Source organism: Lacerta agilis, chromosome 7 (genome assembly GCF_009819535.1).
Source record: "Lacerta agilis isolate rLacAgi1 chromosome 7, rLacAgi1.pri, whole genome shotgun sequence".
NCBI lineage: Eukaryota > Metazoa > Chordata > Lepidosauria > Squamata > Lacertidae > Lacerta > Lacerta agilis.
In genome coordinates this window covers 46,397,467-46,423,181 of record NC_046318.1, presented here as the reverse complement: position 1 = coordinate 46,423,181, position 25,715 = coordinate 46,397,467, and the positions used below count along the sequence as shown (strand labels likewise).

The following is a 25,715-nucleotide window of genomic DNA, read 5'->3' as shown; positions in this document are numbered from 1 at the left end:
GTGGAAGGACAAGTGGATCCAGAATTGGCCTCCACAGTAACTTACGGACTCACTTTTAAAACCGTGTTTATGGAAGACAACCTTACTCAGCTACGAGTGATCGCCAAAGGAAGAAGCAGCAGCAGCAGCAGCAGCAGCAGCAGCAGCCTGGTCAGGGAAGCTCTGACTGCCTTGTTTCCAAAGCTCAGGATCTTCCCTGAGCTGTTCTCTGTGTACTAGCTCAAGGGCTATACAGTTCCCTGCACCTTAAGAATCAGACTCTGTGGCTTTACACACCCATATCTGACATGTAACTGATTAGATATCCAAACAGCAAACAAATTATTTTGATTTTTTAAAAATTTGCTTAGCTGTTCAGCAAGAAGTTCTATACAAAGTGGTACCTCGGGTTAAGAACTTAATTCGTTCTGGAGGTCCGTTCTTAACCTGTAACTGTTCTTAACCTGAGATACCACTTTAGCTAATCCACCCCCCTGGCCGCGCAATTTCTGTTCTCATCCTGAAGAAAAGTTCTTAACCCGAGATACTATCTCTGGGTTGGCGGAGTCTGTAACCTGAAGCATCTGTAACCCGAGGTACCACTGTACTGTATTGTCAAGCACGTGAATGTTGACATGAAAGCTGAAAAACACAAACATTTATCTCAGCCCTACTCATGTGCTAAGTAGTCTTTAGATGATACAACACTGCTGGGGGATGAATCAATGGGGGGGGGGGGCCCTGCACCACTGCTATAACTTCTATAAGACACCACAGCCTGATTGAGATTTCATAGTTTGCTATCATGGCTAACAGCCTTTGTTACACATTTTCTTCTGGAATGTGTCTAATCCTTTTTAAAAACTACCTTTGCTAGTCCACTTCATGACTTCCTCTGATAATGAATTCCGTAAGTTAGTTATGCATGGTGTTGGGAAGCACTTACTTGTGTCAGTGAGTCTGAACAATATGCATCATGTTAAGCTGTAGAAAAGCAGCAATTACAAAAGAATGCCCATGAAAGCAATTATTGTATGCTTTTTTTATAAAAAACAAAAAACAAAACCTTACCTGTCTATCTACTTCTGGAAGCAAAAGCAAGAGGTATTGTTGAAAATGCTGAGGTAAGGAAAGAAATGTGTGTTTGTTTATTAAAGCCCTCAGGTTAGTGTTCACAAGTATAGATCCTGGAGTTTCTATGTCAATATCCTCGGCTTTGGTCCATTTCAAGTGTCCTGGATTAAACACACAAAACACACAAATTCAAGAACATTTTTTAAAAAATGAAAGTTTAATTTATATTTGTTATAATACAGTAGTTTTCAATGTGGTGGAGAGGAGTGCAACCTTATCCAAAAAAAATATTTTGCCTATACATATCATTTCCTCTCTTGCATTTCTACAGCATCCATTCTTCCTTGCATATTTTAAAGGTAATGCTTTCAAAGATGGAACTAACGAATGAACTAACTAACTAACTAACTAACGGGAATGAGCCAGTTTCCATTCTCATTATTTCATCAAACTCTTTTGTTAAAACTTCAATTGTTCTGCAAAATTATGTAGAAATGAACAAAAATAAATGTAGTTTTAAACAAAAATTGCTTGAGTGAATTTCCAACCTTGCTTTCATCATGGAATTCAAGGTGCCTTATTTGAGATTCCCAGATCTCCCATGGAGACACTACCCAGACCCAGACATGCTATGCTTCAGTCAGATGCATGCATAATATGCCCTCAGACCATGTCCTTGGGTAATTTTAAGAGGGCCAAGTCTGAACACATTAATTTACTCAATCACTGGATAGCCTACTCACATCCCCACTCCTTTAAAAAAAATTATGACAGACACTACCCACATACTTTCAAATCTACATTCTTTCTGCAGCTGTTGTGGCATGAATGGGGAACCTGTGACCCTCTAGAGCTGAACATCCAACTCCCATCAGTCCCAACTAGCATGGCCAAAAGTCAGGGTTGGTGGGACGTGTACTGTAGGCTGTAGGTTCCCCATCTTGTATAAAGAGCTAGAAATTTGCTCCTTTTAAATTTTAAAATGAAAGCTGAGATTCACTGGAAGATAAATTCTGCATAGAATTGTGCAATGAGTGGAGGTAGCTTGTGTGAGTGGGAAGTTGCTTGTGCCAGCCACCTCTGCCCAAGTTTGGGTGTATTCTCCACTGGATTCCCCCATGGAGGATCTCATACTCTCTGAAAAAGTACTTAGGGGTATACAGGGATATAGGAGGATAGGAGGGGAGGAGAAAGATTGATTGCACAAGTGGCCTTCTGCTTACCTGACAGCTAAATACAATCCAGAGCTTTCATAATGGAGATAGATCTCTAAGTTCAACTATTTTAGATGCTCAGCTTAGTTGGTCTTTAAAACATGCATCTAACTAGGTCTGAAATAACATTTTCACACACACACAAATATCCTTGCCTTCCAATTTAGACTTTATGAAGTTCCTAAGAATCAAAGAGGACACACAAAAGAATACTTGATTTTGCAGAGAATGCCTATTCAATAAATAACTTCACTTAAGTATTTACTGTTAGGAATAAGAAAGCGCATTGGAGCTTCTCAAACATCATTTCTTGTTACTATTTCAGCCAGCAGTAATATATTAATATGCTAAAAATAATATCAGAAGACAGAATTAAAACAGCAACTAAACAGAGTTCTGTAAGATGTTCATTCTAGCCTTTTGAAGGAATTTATGCTGAAATGCTTCACATTTTAAACAACTGATCCAGAAGAAGAAAAAAATGATGGAAATATTTGATGCAATGAAGCATTTCAACTACTGACACAAAAAGACTATTTCTTCATCCATTTACAATCCCTTCTTAAAGATTCCAGTTCAAAGCAACCTACTTGAGCTAAACAATGAATCAGCTGCACTCCAAATATTGATTATGGGTTATAAAGGCCTTTTTGTGGGAACCAAATGAATTGGGAGAACATTAAGTACTTTAATAAATGGTATTTTAAGAACATTTGATAATTCTTATCAGGGAAAACATGTATGCTTCAGAACACAGGTGTTACCTTGGGTATATAATTCAGAATGAACTTGCAAAAATAGGAAATTGATTTTTTTTAAAGGATAAACAGCCTCTTTATAAGTCCATTTCTAACTCAGCTAAGATGGCCACTCGATTAAATCATTACAAGTCAAAGCATTCAGTGGCGTACTAAATGTAGCCATCACTCTAAGAGGTGAGGAAAGAAAGGAATAAATCCAAACACCTATTTCTTAAGGGAAACAGAATCATTCCCCCAAACAGAGCAAACTGCTTTCCTTTCCAAATGGTTTATTGAGACATGTGATCACCTAGGATAAATATCTGCATATAATTGAGCAATAAGGAAAAAAGGGGGGGACACTATCCAACATGGTGTTTAGATGTCTAACAACAGGCAATGAATAATATAATAGTTTATAAATAATGTGGTCCACCAAGGGAAATACATAATAATATATTATCCCGTACAGGAATAAGGGGAAAACGTAACGGGGTAATAATATTTCCCTGTTAGAAGAAGATGAAGCAAGAAACAGCTGGCTGCAAAATGGCCAATTTAGGACAGCTTGGGTCTGTCAGATTGAAAAGGTCAACAGCAGAAAGGCATGCTGGGGGAAAGGTCCCAATAAGAGGGAACTCCTGCAGAGTTCAGAGGTATGAAGGAACAAACGAGGAAGACACACGTACAGTGAGAAAATCCAAAACATCAGAGACACAATATAAAACTTCCTCTAGTGAGTTTGCAGAATGTATATTATTTTCTATAACATAATGCAATGAAGTGACACCCCCCCCCCCGACCTTTTAGAGACATACTCACCTAAACCAGATTTTTTTAATCTCTTTAAGTGCTGGCTCATTTGTTTTCCAGTTGGAGATTTTTGCCCATGTTTCATTTCTTTATCAGAACTGTCTGCTTCACCATTTTTAGATTCAGATCCTTAAAAGAAAGAAAGAAAGACATTACACTGAAGAACAAAAACAAAGGTAGAATTTCTTTCCTGGAGAAAAAAAAAATCAACATACCCCTAAGAATGACATCTTCATCTGCTACACTATTTAAAGGTAATGTTTTCTGCTTGACAATTTGATTCCCTGTCACCAGAACCGACGAAGCAAAAGCTCATAAATCCATTAAGTGGTGAAAACAAGTTTCTTGAATGTAGCAGTCAATAAAGATATTTGCTAATCCATTACAAATAAGCCCTCTTCTGATAGCTGAGGGACGTCTTTCGAAATAATCATACACCCATTATAGGGGGACAAAGAAATAAAAGGAAGAAAGGGAAACCCCTCCCATTGCAAAGTTAATTTTCTCCCATGTCCAGGGAATCTACAATAAAAAAGTGACACAGATATCTGTACAATCTATTCACAGTAAAGAATGCAGCAGCCAAAACTAAAGGTCAGGGTTGCACAGTGGTGATTAGGATGGTGCCAGAACACAAAATCTTTTTTTTTTTTTTTAAGGACAGCTGATATTGCAAGACAGAACTAAGAGAGTAATTCATACTCTCACAGGAGCTGTGATGATTATTTATTTTACCCCCTGATGGCACTGCATGCCAGTATGTAGTTCTCTCATTAGGAATCAGCATCCAAAAATGCTTCTTTGCATTCCTTTAAAGAAGCTCTTTGTAATGCTGGCTGGTTTTTATTTTATTACGTCTTTTTCTCCCCCCCCCCTTAATAGACTGGAATTAAGTTCCTCCCTTGAATTAATAAAATTGGTCATAGAATGAGAATAAAAATCCACTGTGTGAGAATGACATCATTATTTCCACCCATCCTAAATTTTGCACGTTATAGCTCTCGCCCACAGGGAGGGCTCTTTTACTAGAAACTGGTGTCCCAGACAGTCCTTTAGCTATTTACCTGAGGGTGAATCAGACTGCTCATCAGACACCTTTAATGGTGTCAAAACAACACGAGGAACAGTCTTGTTTACCATCATTGACACTCCATTTCTTCTTTTCTGCTGCTGTCTCAGTGCCTACAAAGGAAACAATAAAACAGAAAAATATAACACAAATGTTGTTTACAAGTGAATTACACAAAACATTTGCCTATTATTCAAATCAACCCCATAATATATTTATGTAGCTGCAAGTTTGCCAGGATTCATACTAGTTCCCCTTTATGCTATTTTTTTCCAATATTTTATATACAAAAATACTATATATTGTTATATATCATATGCTACACCGTGAAATAAAAATGGAAAACAAGCTTTTGGCTTTAAAGATAAAGGAAGATGCACCTTAAAATCGTTTTCCAGAACAATTTTGACAACAAAGAAGCATACATAAACTGTTTGCTCTACCTTAGCAGCAGAAACATGAGAACCCATGGAATATGAGACTTAAGGCTTCCAAGTTAAAATAAATGTAAAATAAATATTTCAAACCCAGGCTAAAATGTGTGTCTGAACATCTCTTGCAGGTGCATCTTCTCCCGTATACTGCTCAGTCAATCAAGTTAACACAGTGTCATCAGTATGTACAGCATGTAAGGGCTACAGTATTGATGCACTCACTCAGCCGTGAGTAGTGCTGCACAAAATCACTGCACATGGCAGGAATCATTTATTTCTGCGAAGGGAATCGGTCCTAATCTTGGAAAACCTTGCAGCACTTGGCTTCTGTCTGCTTGACTTTGGGCATTAACCTTCAGAACACGAACATGATGGTGTTCTGGCAAATCTGGGAGAAAATGATACAAGAATAAATATCTACAAATGGGAGGGGTTTTTTCCCTGTGTGTTTTATAACTGGATCGGCTACGGGGATGATAATGCAATACAAAACATGAGCAGAAACAGAATAGCTGCCAGGATATTTTGTACAGTAAACGAGCCCAGACAGGAAGGTCAGGAAATATATTAATGTGAGAATTCGCCCATTAAAGAATTTACAAGCACAGATATGCGAGCCGAGCAAGTTAGAACAGATCAGCTTGCTGCTAATACCTGCCTAAAATCTTCATTTTACACTCTCATCTTTGATTTGTCTGTGGGTTTAAGAGAAAACCCTACGCTTCACCAGCGGAGGTCATGCCTAGTATGAATTAATATCCTTTGTTTCCTTATGAGCACTAATGTCTTGTGAGGTTAATTTTGTAATTGCAATACAGCTGTAGTCTGCTTAGACGATAATGCTTTGCACACAACACTTCAAAAGACAAAAGAATTAAAAAACAATTACTTCCTATTCCATTGAAAAATACTCTGCAGCACAAGCTCAGTTACAATGAAAAAAACAGGTGGGATTATTTTATGCATATTTCAGTTAATTAGAGGCACCTGGGCAATGTATAATAAAGAAGAGTTGCTTTAAAAAAGAAGCCACTGTCAACCTTTTTGAATATATTCAAAGAAGGGTACGGTTTCTCTTAACTGCAAGGAAATGTAAACATTCAATGAACAGAAGCTACCACTAATTAGCGAAAAGAAAGGCTACATTTAATATTTATTTTTCATCAGTTTGGAAGCCTGAAATATATTATATTCCTCTTAAACTGACCTAACCCTGCATCAAATGTGAATGTTCAAATCCTATCAGTATTGTGGCAGACCCCGATTTAAAAGATATACTGACATTGATTGCAGCTGAGCACTGTCAGCTTCAGTTGCCTGTGGTTGTTATTGCTAAAAGAAAAATCATAGTGTTTTCTCCCTGAAATGCAGAATATCTACAAGTTTTAGATACAAACTGAAAGGAAAGGCCATCTTTAACTTTCTTCTTCATTAGAGCCACATCCACATCAGGCATTTAAAGCTATACCATAGCTCCCTCGCTCCGGTCCCTACTGCACAAATACAAAAATATTGGGAACTGTAGTTTGTTAAGGGTTCTGAGAATTATTAGGTGTCCACTATTCCCTTCACAGAGTGACAATTCCCAAAGTGGATTAACAATCAATTCCTCTTCACAGGGAACTCTGAGAACTGCAGTTCTGTGAGGGAAATAGTTGTTTCCTAACAACTCTCAGGCCCCTTACCAAACTACATTTCCCGGAATTAGTTATGGGAATGATGCTATTTGACTTATTTATACTGCAGTTCCATGTGCTACTATCACTAAAAGATTACACTCAAAAACATTATCAGTCCATCCCAGGTCCTCATTAACGATTCAGATCATAGAAGAAACAAATAACAGTTTCCTGGACATAAAGGTGATGATTACTGGGTGTCAGAAAATACTTTGCAACCTAACTTCAATCATGTAAAATATCAAGTGTTATGTCCGCAGAAAATACTGCCCTGACATCTGGATTTGAAAAACAAGACAATCCTCCCGTTCTCCTTGGTATTTACTATATCAAAGCAGCATGTACATAAAATGAAAATGCATACATTTCCATTTGGGACATAAACGACAAAATAAAAATAGCCGAATCGCCATTCATGTGGCGCTTCATTATATTAAGCAACAGCAGCCTGCATTTGCCATTTATGTACTGGGACAAGATCCATAGACATCAAGTCTACGTGCATAATTTTTTATGCAGTATTGATCACTCCCCGACACACACACACCACGAAAACCCACCATTTGCTATAGAAACTCTGTCCCACCAGAAAATGAGGCTTTGGCCCTATGCACACTTTATTCAAATTCAGGGCATACTTGAGTACAGATTGAACCACAGCTCCACTTTTAACCCCTCCATAATTCATGTCTTTTAGCAACCACGTAATGAACAGAATACAAAAGCCAATGTGTGGACTCCTCACATGTAGGGGGTTCTGCACAATCAGCAAACCCACACAACCAGGTGTCCCTGCAAGGAGCTCCTGTGCTGGCCTCTCTGTACAAACATTCATGTGCAATGTACAGTTAAAAGAAGAAGACCTGACATCAGGGGTGGGGCTAAAACCAGGCCCCCACTCCAGCCTATAGTTGAGTATTCCCTACATGTAAATAGAATGTACTTTGGGCTAATTTTGTTGTTCAGTCGTTCAGTCGTGTCCGACTCTTCATGACCCCATGGACTAGAGCACGCCAAGCACGCCTATCTTTCACTGCCTTCTGCAGTTTGTTCAGACTCATGTTAGTAGCTTCGAGAACGCTGTCCAACCATCTCATCCTCTGTCATCCCCTTCTCCTTGTGCCCTCCATCTTTCCCAACATCAGGGTCTTTTCTAGGGAGTCTTCTCTTCTCATGAGGTGGCCAAAGTACTGGAGCTTCAACTTCAGGATCTGTCCTTCCAGTGAGCACTCGGGGCTGATTTCTTTAAGAATGGATAAGTTTGATCTTTTTGCAGTCCATGGGACTCTCAAGAGTCTCCTCCAGCACCATAATTCAAAAGCACCAATTCTGCGGCGATCAGCCTTCTTTATGGTCCAGCTCTCACTTCCCTACATTACTACTGGGAAAACCATAGCTTTAACTATACGGACCTTTGTCAGCAAGATGATGTCTCTGCTTTTTAAGATGCTGTCTAGGTTTGTCATTGCTTTCCTCCCAAGAAGCAGGCGTCTTTTAATTTCATGACTGCTGTCACCATCTGCAGTGATCATGGAGCCCAAGAAAGTAAAATCTCTCACTGCCTCCATTTCTTACCCTTCTATTTGCCAGGAGGTGATGGAACCAATGGCCATGATCTTAGTTTTTTTGATGTAGAGCTTCAGACCATATTTTGCGCTTTCCTCTTTCACCCTCATTAAAAGGTTCTTTAATTCCTCCTCACTTTCTGCCATCAAGGTTGTGTCATCAGCATATCTGAGGTTGTTGATATTTTTTTCCGGCAATCTTAATTCCGGTTTGGGATTCATCCAGTCCAGCCTTTCGCATGATGAATTCTGCATATAAGTTAAATAAGCAGGGAGACAATATACAGCCTTGTCGTTCTCCATTCCCAATTTTGAACCAATCAGTTGTTCCATATCCAGTTCTAACTGTAGCTTCTTGTCCCACATGGAGATTTCTCAGGAGACAAATGAGGTGATCCGGCACTCCCATTTCTTTAAGAACTTGCCATAGTTTGCTGTGGTCGACACAGTCAAAGGCTTTTGCGTAGTCAAGGAAGCAGAAGTAGATGTTTTTCTGGAACTCTAGCTTTCTCCATAATCCAGCGCATGTTCGCAATTTGGTCTCTGGTTCCTCTGCCCCTTCAAAATCCAGCTTGCACTTCTGGGAGTAGGTCTATTGGTGTTCTAAAATCCCTCATGCAATGAGGGAGTGAAAGGAAAGGCATGTTAGATCTGCCACTCATTGCTGTCTCCATCACCTTCCACTGGCTTGATAGGTAAAGTCTGCAACAGGGAACCTACTCTCTACTCAAACAGACCCCTTGCTGCAGAAGTCATCCTTCCAACTTGTGGAGGATGGCGCTAGCACATGCACACCCTCGCTCTCTTGCATCACACAAATGATTTAGAATGCATGGACACAGCTACTATCATTCCTACACAACCCAAATTAAAACTAGTATCTTGATTCATCATCAACATCACCAATTTATTCCACATTCTGGAGCTTGACTTACCAACATCAATTCAAGCCTGCAAACCATTAATTCCCACTCCTCCCTTAAAACTTTCTGTTACATGTTTCATGCAACAAAGAATCAAAGTGCTAAGCATAAAAGCTGAATATGTCTGCAAGGCTACAACCATTTTATTTAACAGAGAGTAATAAAACATGCTGACCTACAAAATTACTAAAGCATCTGTATCCTTGACTACATTTCATAAAATCCTCCCACACACGAAGCTCAAATCCCAAGGAAATAAGATGAATTTGTTTATATTAACCTGTATTAGATTCAGCAGCCATTGGCTGATATTTTATATTGAGGAAAATGGAAAATCTCAGGGGTGATGCACACTCTGGGCAAGACACACTCAATAGCAACTCAGGGGATGCAGGTTCAAGTTGTTATTTCTATCATAAATCCGCTATGTTAAGGTTACCAGACACCTCCATTTCCCAGGGACAGTCCCCGGATTTACAAATCAGTCCCCTGACAAAATTCATCTATTTAGTAGGAAGTTAAAAGTGTCCCTGGATTCATTGAAAAAAAATCTGGTAACCTTATGCTATGTTAACAATCAGTTTACTCATGACTTTATATACCCTAACTTTCATTCCTCAAGTAATCTTGTTATGGTTGAAGCTACAGTTCTCAGAGCATGGTACTGATAATGCCAAGGTTGCAGGTTCAATGGGACAGCTGCATATTCCTGCATTCCGGGGGGTTGGACTAGATGATTTGACTGCACTTAACCATCCAGGGGTCCTTTAGCTTTTTTTTACTTTTACTAGATGATCCTCAGGGCCCCTTCCAACTCTACAATTCTATGATTCTATTAATGTTGTGGCACAGGAACCTCTGTAGCACTGCTTGTTGTTGCAGTAGAAAGGCAATGCTGATGCACTCAGCTCCTGCTTATGGGCTTTCCATAGTAACTGGTTGGACAGTGTGAGAACAGGATGTTGGACGAGATGTACTTTTGGAAAGATCCAGGAGGGCTCTTCTTGTGTTCTTATATCATGTAATGTCAAAGGCCATAGACAAAATGGGAAGAACACATTCTATAACTTTTCCACGGCACCAGCATTATTCCTGCTAGAAACTGAGACAACAACGCCATAGGAAAGAGCCACAACATGAACATGCGGCCTAGCATATATGACCCAGGGCTTCTGATGGTACCAATACTGTATGACATGGGAAAGAGCAGTTATGGTCCCTGGACCATTGGTGTATCATGCCTTGGATTCTAAGAACCATTCTACACATACAGAATGAGACTGGAGTGGTGGGATTCTAGACTGTCATGGTAGAATTATGGACTGCACCATTTCAGACCGAAGGTAGGGGGGAACGTCACACTTTTAACAAAGAGGACATTTTAAAACTTTCAATGCAGTTCCTGAGGTTCGTATAAATTCTCAAGAAGTAGGAACACTACATAATTAGTGTATAGTATAGGCCTCTCTTGATGTGCTAGTTTAATATATGTTGGGAGTGTGCTATATTGTGACATGCCCCTCCAGTAGCGGTTTGAAATATTACAGTTGAGAATTATATAATCTCTATCTTCTTTTTAAATTATTTGTAATGTACAGAATGATTCTAAGTTATTTAATGCAGGGATTGCCAATGTGGTGCCCCTGGATGCCAGAACCTCCTAGCCATTAAAGGTCTAGATCAGTACTCTTCAACAATTTCAGACCAGGTATGCATATTTAACCCAAACAGGCATTTGCCCCCCCCCCCATTTATTTTATTTTCCTTTCCTTTTGTTTGTATGGTTGCAGTGCTTCTGTTGTGATCTGCCTTGCACCAAGCCACCATATGAAGGCTGATTATCTAAGTAACTGTTCCCTCCAAAATGCACAATACATAACAGACTCTGTGGTCTTCCTGATCAGTTCCTTGTGGCACAGACTCAGCCTCTGTACATTGCACATGGCCTCATACATTGCCTACATGGCACTAGATGCCAGGATTGACATACATCATCCTATATATTTGGAGCACAGTAGAGGTGCAAAGAGCTTCTTTCTGTGAGCAAGCGCAGTGGTGGCTGAGGTTGGTGCCTTCCTTTTCCATTGATGAGGGAGATAGGGGGCATCTCCACACCATACCCTAGCCCTCTCTCCCTCTGCTCTTTCTGATGTGACAGTCATTTTGTGTTAGACCATGCTCTCATGGCAGCCATTTTGTGGCTGGCACCATGGCACTTTCTCAAAACTCCAAGGTGCAACCCCTGATTTAATGTATAGATTTATCTCAACATGTTCCCAAAGTATCTACCAACAAGTAACCCAAAGTTTACAAACATTGCTAGCGCTACTTTTTAACAAAGTTGTATTAACTATAAAATAGCTAATCTGTAAAACATGTACAATCACAATTGTGAAGGAATATATAAACATCCAAAAGTTTAAGCTGCAATTTCTTTATTTCTTTCTTATTTCTTTTTCTACAACAGAAAAAAACTGATCATATGTTCACAGCTACAAAATCCCTCATATCTTAATAAAAATGACTTATTGGTAGCTTTCCAACAGTGCAAAGGAAATGCAAGCATAAGCTTGGATGTGCAATTTAAGTAGTCATGCCAACTTTCACATCAAGGGAGGCAAAGTATATCAACTTCTTCATATTTTCTTTTTTCTTTTAAAAGGACAAGCATTCACTTTTTTTGAGGGGGGGTGTTAGTATGAAGCTGTTAATGTGGTCAATTGAAAAATGTCCTGTAGGGAAATATTATCTCTTCCACCACAGCACAAAAGCAAACAAACTAACTAGGAAGCAGATTGCACCCTGCTGCTTTTAATGGCACTGCTGTTTGTTATTTCAACAGTAAAACAAGTTTAGAATCAAAACAGCATTTTTCTGAATCCAATGCCGTCAAGCAAGTGGTGCAGAACACCAGAGAGCTACCATCTAGTTTCTCTTTAACATGTGTGCTGAACCAAAGTTCAGTAAACAGGCTGGGTAGCACATTTTCTGGTAAGGAGGAATGAGTGAACAATATTTACCCTAGACATATTGCTAGGGTGGTAATTTTGTAAAAAACCCTTTTGCCTATTGAACACATTCTCAATTCAGACATTACACCAATCAGATGTTTTACATTAACCAATCAGAGAACCAAAGCCACTGTTTCCAAACATATAGACAACCCATTGTTTAGAATGGTTCGTGGGCTTTAATTTTCTATCTGCCCAGACTCCTTTTTCTTCAGCCTCTAGAGCATGGGTAGGCAACCTAGGGCCCGGGGGCTGGATCCAGCCCAATCGCCTTCTAAATCTGGCCCATGGAAGGTCCGGGAATCAACGTGTTTTTACATGAGTAGAATGTGTCCTTTTATTTAAAATGCATCTCCGGGTTATTTGTGGGGCTTGCCTGGTGTTTTTACATGAGTAAAATGTGTGCTTTTATTTAAAATGCATCTCTGGGTTATTTGTGGGGCATAGGAATTCGTTCTCCCACCCCCCAAAAAAAGTCTGCCCCCCCGAAGGTCTGAGGGACAGTAGACCAGCCCCCTGCTGAAAAAGTTTGCTGACCCCTGCTCTAGAGGCTGACTAACAGCAACTATGGTTTGTCATACAAAAACACTACTTGGCGAAAATCATGGTTTTTAAACTCACTTCAAATATTGGCTTCCCACGTGCAATACCATGGTAAGATTTCAAAATGGAAAGCAAACTTACAGAGATTATGACTAGTTAATTTTCTGTTCACCTGCCACAAAATGTTACATATCTGTAGATTTGGCAAGAGGCTGAAGCTGTTATGGAGCAGCTCTGTCTCTTTCCACTTTGACTCAATATTTGGGACCAAATTTGATTTATTAAAAATGATGTTCTGCCCTGACCCCATTTGCTATAATGGGTGAATCTGAAAACAGCTATACCTCGTTGAGTCACCAACAGAAAAGGGTTTGTCTGTATCTTGTGTAATATAATTTGGACGTTAGTGTTGTTTGTATAGAAGAGAATAGAAAGAGGCTTGTATCAACTTCAATCAATTTTATTTGAATACTTGAATATTTATTCCAGTACTTTTACATATTTAATGTACCTCATTGGTTCAGCAACAAGGCTAGGGTCTTTGGGATTATGAATGAGGAAAATTGTTGGGAGTTATTAGGTATATTTTTGCAGATGTATAACTGAAAAAGCAAATAAAATGAAACAGATAAATACTGGAAATCCATATTATTTATCAAAGAAGAAAGTTTTTTATAACAGTAAGCTCCTGTGAAAAGTTCTATTAACAGAGAAGCAAGTTTTGTAACATAAAAAGCTCCTGTAAAAATAACAAGATTTTTTGCTGTTGGAACAAATCTCATTGCAATACCCCCTGTAATTTATAATCCATTGCCTGCATGGGTTGTTTTCATTCTTTGCAAACCAAGAGGTGGCCAGAAACACTTGTGCAAACCTCCAGTTGTCATAACTGACAGCTTTTGTGTTGGGCAGAAGCATACCTAGCCAGGCTAAACCCCTGAATATGTTTTTTCCAAAGCCTCGGAGCTTTGCTATGGCCTGAGCAGCTGCTTTTCCAAAATGGTGGGTTACAATCCATGGCATCTCAAGGTATGCCTCAAGGTGTGTGGGGGCCCTCTCTGAAACCCTGCCACTGAATATATACAATGGGCTGGTTAGGTGGACCAATGGTCTGAATCAATATAATTAATGGTCAGTTAGATGAACTAATGGTCTAACTCTCATTCTGTGAGAGAACTGGGTAGCAGAAAGGCTCCTCTGAGTTGGTTCATGAACTCCAACTGTATCCTTCTCCCAGCCAAGAGTCAATGGCCTTAAAGAATGCAGCTGGGTCTCAGGAAGGAACTCAATGAAGCATCTCTTGCCTGAGGTCATGGTTACTCCATGAATCAGCCTAAGCCCTAATCCAAAGCAAAAGGAAAGGCAAAGAGAGGTATCTATAGCCCAACCACAAAAACCAAGCAAACTACAAACAAGTTAGAAAATCACATGTATAAATGAGGGCATAACTGAAATACATCAAATTTTATAACCACAGGTATTTTAAAATCAAATACCCAATGCACAAACAACAGAAAAAGAGAAAATACTTCTACATGACAAACCCCCAATGTACAACAAATACCAAATGCATTTCAACCAAGCATTGCTCTACTTGATGAAATGCCACCGAAAGCTGAAATACAAACAAAAGTCTGTGACTACTCCACAAATCAGGACTGCCACCTTCCCTAAGTGTGTGAGCTTCAAAAAAACCAGAAAATCCTTCCTTGCATCTGCTGTATCCCTCTAGCTGAAGGATGGTCCCACCTGTAACCCTCCAGGTATTGTTAGACTCCAGCTCCCTTCAGCCCCAGCCAGAATGCCTATCATCGGGGATGATAGGAGTTGGAGTCCAGCAACAGCTGGAGGGCCACCAGTTCCCCATTCCTGCTCTACCTGCTGCTCATGGTGCTGTTGCTATATTCTGCAGCACTGGTATTGCTGGGGGAAAGGCCAGGAAGAAGTCTGCTGCCAAGAAGGAGACTGTGATATCTACTGTATCTCCTTCCCCTCTTACCATCAGTCTCTATCTCCCCACCCCCATCCCTCTTTCTAGGAATAAGGCCTAGCAGCAGAGCTGATTTCCTTGTGTCTTCAGTCCCGTTGTGTTTGCTTCTGATTAGGATAACCAGAGAAACATTTATTTATATGTAGGCCACCATTCTTCAAGGAGCTCAGGGTGGTTGCTCTATCCTCACAGCACATCTACAAAGTAGATTACGGTAGGTTGAGAGACAGTATTCAACCCCAAACTACCAAGTCAGCTTCATGGATGGGAAGGGACTTGAACCAAGGCAAAAGTCGACACTCTATGTACTAGCTGCACTGTTTCAAAGACAGTGTGAAGTATGGATAAGTCTATTTCTGGTCTGATTCAGTTTTGCAAGTGCTTTTTCATAAGGCCATTCTGTCCTGTTTCTACACTACGGTAACCTGTGGTTTACTTATTTTTAAATTCCATATGAATTTTTTATTTGAATATTTAGCCAAATACATTTTTTATCACAAATTACACATTTAAATGCATATTTTTTACCTCAATACACACACCTACAAACATATATATTGCTAACATATGCATTTTTGTATGTATTTTGAGACAAGAACTATATCAGACAAGCGCTAAATGCTAAGAACATGTTCTGACCTGTGTATTCATCTGACAGGTGGAAATTAGATCAGCTTGCTCAAAAATATGGCCCAAGCAAAATTCTCCTACATTACTACTTTGAAGATAACTACTACAAAGCAGGAGCTTGTGAAGGGAACTACCAGTAAAGAGGTGGATCAAGTCTAAATCACCTTGTCTCCTGTTACGTTTCACCCCAATCTAACACTTTTTAAAAAGCAAACATAAATATCACTAGTGTGAACACCTGGAATAGTTTGCCTTTGTTTAACATACTGAGTGGAAAAGGTTTCTGATTCCTTCAAAGTTATTATACTGCAAGAAATCCATATGTTAAAGTCAAAAGAAGAAAAGAAAATACAGCCAACTCCACATTGCTTCTGGCACTCTACAATGTAAGCAGTTTATTCCCAGAACATGTTAAAGGTTCAGCTCCTGTTATTGCAGAACAGATCCAGTAAGTTAATATTGGGTGGTGAGTGTCACATACAATTGTTTAACATCTCTGTGTATTCAGAGGCACTGTAGGCTATTTGTAGTGGAATGGAAGCACATTATACCCCCATAAAAGCAATAGAAAGTCTGGAGAGAGGATATACAGTAGGAGAACTAACTCCCAACAGCAATTTTCTGAACAAAAATTGCTGCTTAAAGTTCATTCACCTATCAGATAGGATTTACAGTTTTGCATTAAATCAAATCCAGCTGCCTGCATCTGGTAGTAATGAATACCTGTAGCACAAGAGGAAAAGGGTGGGGAACGAGGGAACCTCCTTAGGCCAAAACACAACACATTGACTTAAGCATTCAATATTTGCGTGTACAGGGAAAGGATTATTTCCTGAGATCTGTAATAATCATAATTTCAGACAACCAAAATCATTTTAAAATTGAACAACTTTTCATTGATTTCCTTACCATGTGCACTTATCCTACCTATATACAAGTATTTGCAGCTGCATCCTGAATTTTTATGTTAACAAGGTATCTGTAATTGCATTTATGGATTTCTCTTGCAGCCGATTTTGTCATTTTGTCTTGCCTGGCACTTCCTCCACAAACAATTTATGCTGTGTGGCTTCATCTCATCGTTAAGATCCCTCTGTAATGCTTCCAACTATTGCTCTTCTAACACCACAAGCCTCAAAGTGAAAGGCAAGCTCAGATTATTCAACGGTTCAGAATCCTTTCTAGAGCACCTCCCTGCACCTTTTCCATAGTGAATCATGGGTTGGCCAGGACCCTCTCTTTATAACTATATTTCCATTAATGTTTAAGTATCTGGCTCTTCACTGCTAGAGGAAAAGGGGGTGACTCTACTGCACAATAGCATAACTGGAGATACCCCAGTATCCAGACCCAAACCAGATCAGAACTCATTCAGCACCTCAATGCCAGATAAGCAAGGTAGGCAATAAGCTTAGCTATGGTACCATAAAATCTCACCACCTTTATTCCCAATACATACATACATTCATACATACAGGATAGCTTAAACACCCTTCAGAAGAAATCTGACTGATAGTGAAGCCAATATTAGCTTACCTGTTTAAGTGCCTTTTTGGTGTGCTGTTGGAAGGAAGACACTAGCTTGCTTTGCATTGGTGCATTCGTAAGGCTTGAGTCCCGAACGGAAGACATTTCTTCAGGTGCTTGCTTAGTACAAACTAAGGATATAGAAATAAAACAAAGCACTGAGAACTGAGGAAAATCAGTCTGCAAATTTTAATTTAATTTAGAGATCACAGAACTACCCTAAGAAATAAAATCTCTGGGCTGATCTGCCATATGTGAAAGCTGTTGCATTGCAAAGAACATGGAATATCTTCAGGGTGGTTTATGGAAAAACGTGACCAACTGTGAAGTAAGATGCAACCAGAAACAGCCATTCAAAAAGTCACAGATTTGCCTAATGTTAATTCAGGGGAACTAAAGACCTGCTAAAATCATTTTGATCCTTTCTTGTTCCAAGTCGAATCTGGGCCTCTTATCTACAAACAGCATCTGCATGGCCACTGGCAATGAAATCACACAAAGCTCCATTTTGTCGAGACATAAATTTTAAATTGTGTACTGCCAACACATGCTAAATCCAGTGAATGACTTGACACATACAAATTAACATCTGTGAACTGTCTTTCACTGCAATTTGAAAATGTACTCTGCTCTCTGCAACAAAGTTCAGAACTAAGCAGGACGGAATAAGGAGGGAAATGGCCAACTCAAGAAGCAAAACATGAAGGTTTCCCATCATCTTGTGGAAACATTAAAGAACTTAATACGATACTAGAATTTAACAGCTGTAAGAGATCCCCTGACCTAGCAGGTTAGCGGTAAAGCTCAGCCAGGAGGAAAATGGGTAACAACAAATAAAATAATTTCTGCCCATTGTTCAAGTTCCTAAATCAAATGGCAAGGACATTGTAAAGTTAACTATTCCTAAATCTTGTGAGAGTGCCAACTAGCAATTTGAAGAAGTGTGCATGCACACGAAAGCTCATACCAGGAACAAACTCAGTTGGTCTCTAAGGTGCTACTAGAAAGAATTTTCGATTTTCTTTTGACTATGGCAGACCAACACGGCTACCCACCTGTAACTGGAACTAGCAATTTGATTATAGAGCGAGCACAGCACCTTGAAATGTTAACAGTACTTCATGTATGTTGTGTTATGCGGGGCTGGCTCACCCATAAGGTGGGGTGAGGCAGCTGCCTTTGGTGATGGATGCCATAGAGGCAGCGCCCCTGTGAGCAACCCCACTCCCCACTTCACTGTCCCTGGAGCAGCAGTGCCGGCAGCAGTGCCAGCGGCCAGTGAGATTTTGCAAGATCCCACTGAAAACTTGCAAGATCTTGTGGAGCACATTAAATCTTATGAGATTTTGGCAAGATACCAAGAGGTCTTGTTGGAAGTCGCTGCCACCGCTTCACAAACAGCGCCACATAAGTCAGGTACAGGAGGCTGTGGGGTCATGATTTGCACTCACGATGCTATTGGGGTGGTTGTATGCAATCCCACTATCAATACTATTTGCAACTGCAAAGGTTTGGGGGAGGTCATTTTGCTTCACTTCCAGTCAGTGCTTATCTTGTAGCTTCTGGTTGAGATCCCATAATTTTTCATAAACACAAATATTTGGGGTTGTTGTTTTGTTCTGCTTTGGTTGCACTATAGCCCCACTCCCCAACAGCAGTAATGTGGTATCATCTGGGAAGCAGCACAATTAATAGAGCAGAATAAATCCACGCACTATTATTGTGTCAAGAACACGTTGCAGAATAAAATGCCAGACTGGAAGGGCCTGCAGTATCATTCTGAAGCCAGGCAGAGGAAATGCAGTGTTTTCTTCACACTACCCTCTGCCAGTTTGGGGGGCGGGTGGTAGCTGCGAAGATGTACTACAGTCACCAGGGCTACAAATATGTGGCAAAAAAAGAGAAGGTAACAAGGTGGATTTTTTTTAAAACACACACACACCTGTGAGCTGATTCAAATATTGCAACCAGTCTCTACATAAAGGTCTGGCTGTTAAAAATGTTAATGCATGCTACATGATGGCTGCATACATGACCTGTAACATTTACAAGTTCCTTGCCACATGAATCATTTCATTTTGTATTCACATTACTATCACACATTTTTGGATGCCATTGACACGAAAACTCTCTGCAGGATTGGAACCTATTTCAAGTAAGCAACTTGTAAACATTGCAGCTTTCCCACAGAGCTGGTACAAGGCGTAACGAAACAGCATATAACTGCTACCATTATATCTAAATTGACTGATAGTTACTGCTAAGTTCCAAGGGGGAAAGACACCAAAAAGTAGAAGAATACAAGAACCAAGTAAATTAGAGTAAGAATGACAACACCAACCTCGCTCAGATTTCATTCAATCCTGTCAAGATGGCGGAGGGGGCTTGATTCCCTATGACTCTAGGGTCTATGGTATGCTGTAACTTTATGTTAGATATTCCATATTTTATGTTTTTATGGGCTTATAGCCGCAATAAATTTGAATTTGGTGGAGGGGGCTTAGAGACATGTTTTATCCCCCCCCCCCAATCATCAATGCAGAGACATACAAAGCTTCAGGTTTTCCAAAGCAAGACTCAGCTTCAGTCCCAGGGTGAAATGGTGCAGCACACCCCAATCAAAGCAGATTCCAAAGCAAAAAAAAAAAAAAAATCCTGTTCAAACCCCACATTTTATGAGATAATTTCTTTCAGTTTTGTTTTGTTTTGTTTGCTATGAGAATCCTCACACTTATTCCACCATAGTTTACTTCATAGCATGTAGCTTCATAGCCCACAGTATGACAGTCAAAAATGAATTAGCAAACAAAATGCTCATAGTTTCTGTAGAGGTTTTTATATATTAGCTCCAGTGTAGCTAATTTCTCCCATGACAAAAGGATTTCTACTTGCTCAAATACATAAAGGAACTAACTACCCAATATCTGTAACAATTAGTGATTTTAAATTGCATAACTGGCAATTATAGTTTCTAAGGAGACATCTGAGTCTACCATGTAAATATTGTATACAATGCATGTATTGTTTTATTTAACCATTGGACTAATTTGCAGTGGATGGGGATCGCATGTCAGAGAAAAAGATGATGCTAGCTTAATTATACACGAATAATGAATATTACAGTATTTACTTTAAGCAGCTATATTTATGTGAATCCGCTCTCCTCTCCCCCAGTAAACCATGGTTTCACATTCAATGTACAGTGGTACCTCGGGTTAAGAACTTAATTTGTTATGGAGGTCTGTTCTTAACCTGAGGTACCACTTTAGCTAATGGGGCTGCCGCACCACCGCTGCGCGATTTCTGTTCTCATCCTGAAGCAAAGTTCTTAACCCAAGGTACTATTTCTGGTTTAGCAGAGTCTGTAACCTGAAGCGTCTGTAACCCATAACCCAAGGTACCACTGTACATGGTCAAAAATCACATTTAGTGTAACTAGAGATTGAAAACGCGGTTTCAAATGGGTTGTATGTTAGAGGGAAACTAGTTAGTAGTGCAGTGGATGTAATGCAGAACCATGGGTGATGTTTTGATGGTGGGACAAGGGGATTGTTCCAGGAAAGGGAGGGGAGAAGTATTCATTCGGAAATGTTGATTCCAGTTTGAAAACCATCTATCTGAGGTGGAGTGACGATGTTTCCTTAATATATGTATTTTCCTTAATATATGTAGGGTTTGGTGTCAGTGTTGTTTGTGTAGGTTCTCTGTTGTTTGCTTGTGCTTCTTTGGCAGTGAGAGAGGCCAGGATTGGCACAGTGGTTTGATTGTTCATTTGTGGTTGGCTGCGGTGGTCTTTGGTTTCCTGTGTGAGTGGGTGTTTTTGATCAGGTTAGCCATATTGATTTGTATGCTGTTGGTAGATTTTTGTCATTGTCTTGTTGGGCTGTGTGTGTGTGATGAAGGGGAACCATACCGGGGTGAAGGTGTCTTCTTCTGTTTGTCCCCCCATCCCACCCCCCTTTCTTTCCCCCTTTTCTCCCTATTGTCTCAACAACCAAAACTGATTTGTAAAAATGTTACATGGAAAAAATACGAGAGAGACATTGCACACACTTTGGTAAATCAAGAAAATCTTTAACTATTATTTAAAAAAAAACCATTCATCTATCTGCTGAGAGGCAGCACTACACTTGCATTGAGCCACTAAGAGTCAATGCTACTTTAATGGATAACAACATTAGGGGATTTTAAAAAGTTAATGAAAGGTGTTTTCTTCTGGGACCACAGTGCATGGAGAGAGTTGTTTAATTCTTGGGCTTCCCATAGACCAGTGTTTTTCAACCACTGTTCCGCGGCACACTAGTGTGCCACGAGATGTTGCCTGGTGTGCCGTGGGAAAATTTGAAAAATTCGAATATCAGCTTTGTGTTCAGCCAAACAGACCCAGGTTGCGCACTGAATAAAGTATTTTATAATTTTTCATATTTCTGTTTACTTACTATTTCATAATAAAGTAATTATAAAATACTTTCTTTGTGTTTATTTGATTCCTATTCAAGAGAATTACTTTATATATAGTCAATATAGGCACAGAGTTAATTTTTTTAACATTTTCTAATGGTGGTGTGCCTCGTGATTTTTTTCATGAAACAAGTGTGCCTTTGCCCAAAAAAGGTTGAAAAACACTGCCATAGACCAATGTAAGAACAGGATGCTTTCCAGATGGGTCATGGGCCTAATAATCCATCAGGTTCTTCTTATGTTTTTATTAAGCAGTTCATTGGATCAGGGAAGGATCACTGGGAGAGAGTGTGTTTTAATCCTTCCCCACTCTGCCATTTGCTCAATCTGAAACATTCCACTGATGCTACTTCTAGGTACTTTTATTTTCCCATCAGCAGGGGAATCAGTGAAATAGCTTGAAGGGGGTGGGTGGGTGTAAATGCCCGCTCCCTCGGTGCCACTTCCCTAATCAAATTAGCACCCTCCCACACCTACACTGAGATAAAGCAAAAGATGTGTAGGTAACTTACACACATTTAACTTGTGCACATTCAGATTTACGCACTTGGCAAAAAAAACTTTTTTAAAATTAAAAGGGGGCAGAAAGGGGGTGGATGTCCAGGGATAAAGACATTGGCAATCCCACCCGCCATTGAACCCAATACATTATTTTGGCTTTACGTGCTATCTCCGGAATATAACCCCCACATAATTTGAGAGTCGCCTGTACTGAGTTTTTGTCAACTGTGACCAAAATGTAAAAAATAAAATAAAAAATAGAAATTGTAATATACATAATGCTTTTTTCTAGACAAAAATTAATAACATATATATATTTCTAAGTTTTGCAGTGGTTGGTTTTTTTTTAAGTAGTCTGAAATGTGATTTATATCAATAACCGTTCTAACATCAGAAGCAGCTAGCATTACTGGAAGATTTATAAAGACAGACAAAAGGGTTGTAACTAAAAATATATGGGAATGTAGTAAAGCAAAACATGTTCAAATCTTCCTCCAACATATTCTCAGCCAAGCTCTTTCTCATATGCTCACAAAAGGCTGCCAATAATAAAAAAGAAGACGAAAACTTGAGAGAAAACATGGAGGTTCCAGCTTCCAATGAATATGCAAATTGCGGGTGATGTATGGAAGAAAGCTTGAACCATTCCATTCTTCTCTCCTCTAAAAATAAATGTAACAGCACACTTGTTTTCAATTTCAAACCAAGCAGATTTGAATAAGATGGGAAGATGCTTTTTCCTTCATTGTTGTAAGAGGAGGGAAATTGCCCACAAGTGGTTGTGTTACCAAGCAGATATTAATATTTATTTCCTATTCTTTTGCCTTATCTAAATCTGAAAAAACATACCAATATTCCCAACAAAATAGTAATGCAACCCTCCACATATCTACTCAGAAGTAAGCTCCACTGAGTTGAATGGGGCTTACTCCCAGATAAGCATGCTGAGGACTGCAGCCTGGATGATACAAATGCACCCATAGGAACAGAATGCAAATATAAACCTCTTAAAATATCTTACAAACTCAATACTTTTGCGGTTTCAAATGGGTTGTATGTTAGAGGGAAACTAGTTAGTAGTGCAGTGGATGTAATGCAGAACCATGGGTGATGTTTTGATGGTGGGACAAGGGGATTGTTCCAGGAAAGGGAGGGGAGAAGTATTCATTCGGAAATGTTGATTCCAGTTTGAAAACCATCTATCTGAGGTGGAGTGACGATGTTTCCTTAATATATGTATTTTCCTTAATATATGTAGGGTTTGGTGTCAGTGTTGTTTGTGTAGGTTCTCTGTTGTTTGCTTGTGCTTCTTTGGCAGTGAGAGAGGCCAGGATTGGCACAGTGGTTTGATTGTTCATTTGTGGTTGGCTGCGGTGGTCTTTGGTTTCCTGTGTGAGTGGGTGTTTTTGATCAGGTTAGCCATATTGATTTGTATGCTGTTGGTAGATTTTTGTCATTGTCTTGTTGGGCTGTGTGTGTGTGATGAAGGGGAACCATACCGGGGTGAAGGTGTCTTCTTCTGTTTGTCCCCCCATCCCACCCCCCTTTCTTTCCCCCTTTTCTCCCTATTGTCTCAACAACCAAAACTGATTTGTAAAAATGTTACATGGAAAAAATACGAGAGAGACATTGCACACACTTTGGTAAATCAAGAAAATCTTTAACTATTATTTAAAAAAAAACCATTCATCTATCTGCTGAGAGGCAGCACTACACTTGCATTGAGCCACTAAGAGTCAATGCTACTTTAATGGATAACAACATTAGGGGATTTTAAAAAGTTAATGAAAGGTGTTTTCTTCTGGGACCACAGTGCATGGAGAGAGTTGTTTAATTCTTGGGCTTCCCATAGACCAGTGTTTTTCAACCACTGTTCCGCGGCACACTAGTGTGCCACGAGATGTTGCCTGGTGTGCCGTGGGAAAATTTGAAAAATTCGAATATCAGCTTTGTGTTCAGCCAAACAGACCCAGGTTGCGCACTGAATAAAGTATTTTATAATTTTTCATATTTCTGTTTACTTACTATTTCATAATAAAGTAATTATAAAATACTTTCTTTGTGTTTATTTGATTCCTATTCAAGAGAATTACTTTATATATAGTCAATATAGGCACAGAGTTAATTTTTTTAACATTTTCTAATGGTGGTGTGCCTCGTGATTTTTTTCATGAAACAAGTGTGCCTTTGCCCAAAAAAGGTTGAAAAACACTGCCATAGACCAATGTAAGAACAGGATGCTTTCCAGATGGGTCATGGGCCTAATAATCCATCAGGTTCTTCTTATGTTTTTATTAAGCAGTTCATTGGATCAGGGAAGGATCACTGGGAGAGAGTGTGTTTTAATCCTTCCCCACTCTGCCATTTGCTCAATCTGAAACATTCCACTGATGCTACTTCTAGGTACTTTTATTTTCCCATCAGCAGGGGAATCAGTGAAATAGCTTGAAGGGGGTGGGTGGGTGTAAATGCCCGCTCCCTCGGTGCCACTTCCCTAATCAAATTAGCACCCTCCCACACCTACACTGAGATAAAGCAAAAGATGTGTAGGTAACTTACACACATTTAACTTGTGCACATTCAGATTTACGCACTTGGCAAAAAAAACTTTTTTAAAATTAAAAGGGGGCAGAAAGGGGGTGGATGTCCAGGGATAAAGACATTGGCAATCCCACCCGCCATTGAACCCAATACATTATTTTGGCTTTACGTGCTATCTCCGGAATATAACCCCCACATAATTTGAGAGTCGCCTGTACTGAGTTTTTGTCAACTGTGACCAAAATGTAAAAAATAAAATAAAAAATAGAAATTGTAATATACATAATGCTTTTTTCTAGACAAAAATTAATAACATATATATATTTCTAAGTTTTGCAGTGGTTGGTTTTTTTTTAAGTAGTCTGAAATGTGATTTATATCAATAACCGTTCTAACATCAGAAGCAGCTAGCATTACTGGAAGATTTATAAAGACAGACAAAAGGGTTGTAACTAAAAATATATGGGAATGTAGTAAAGCAAAACATGTTCAAATCTTCCTCCAACATATTCTCAGCCAAGCTCTTTCTCATATGCTCACAAAAGGCTGCCAATAATAAAAAAGAAGACGAAAACTTGAGAGAAAACATGGAGGTTCCAGCTTCCAATGAATATGCAAATTGCGGGTGATGTATGGAAGAAAGCTTGAACCATTCCATTCTTCTCTCCTCTAAAAATAAATGTAACAGCACACTTGTTTTCAATTTCAAACCAAGCAGATTTGAATAAGATGGGAAGATGCTTTTTCCTTCATTGTTGTAAGAGGAGGGAAATTGCCCACAAGTGGTTGTGTTACCAAGCAGATATTAATATTTATTTCCTATTCTTTTGCCTTATCTAAATCTGAAAAAACATACCAATATTCCCAACAAAATAGTAATGCAACCCTCCACATATCTACTCAGAAGTAAGCTCCACTGAGTTGAATGGGGCTTACTCCCAGATAAGCATGCTGAGGACTGCAGCCTGGATGATACAAATGCACCCATAGGAACAGAATGCAAATATAAACCTCTTAAAAT

General features: G+C 39.4%; 1 protein-coding gene across 6 annotated transcripts in view; it reads right to left on the bottom strand.

Moving 5' to 3' along the window:
* Window positions 1-25,715, bottom strand: part of ASXL3 (ASXL transcriptional regulator 3) — a 98,185-nt gene that overhangs the window by 17,500 nt on the left and 54,970 nt on the right. For 5 of the 6 annotated variants that reach the window (XM_033155120.1, XM_033155121.1, XM_033155124.1 and 2 more), the window contains 4 exons: window positions 17,201-17,322; window positions 4,885-5,002; window positions 3,830-3,949; window positions 1,051-1,214 (listed from right to left, as the gene is read on the bottom strand). In XM_033155120.1, coding sequence (XP_033011011.1) covers window positions 1,051-1,214; window positions 3,830-3,949; window positions 4,885-5,002; window positions 17,201-17,322 — 524 coding nt within the window. Of the gene's footprint in view, window positions 1-1,050; window positions 1,215-2,276; window positions 2,436-3,829; window positions 3,950-4,884; window positions 5,003-17,200; window positions 17,323-25,715 lie in introns of those variants that run through there. The other variant, XM_033155126.1, reaches the window with a different exon arrangement.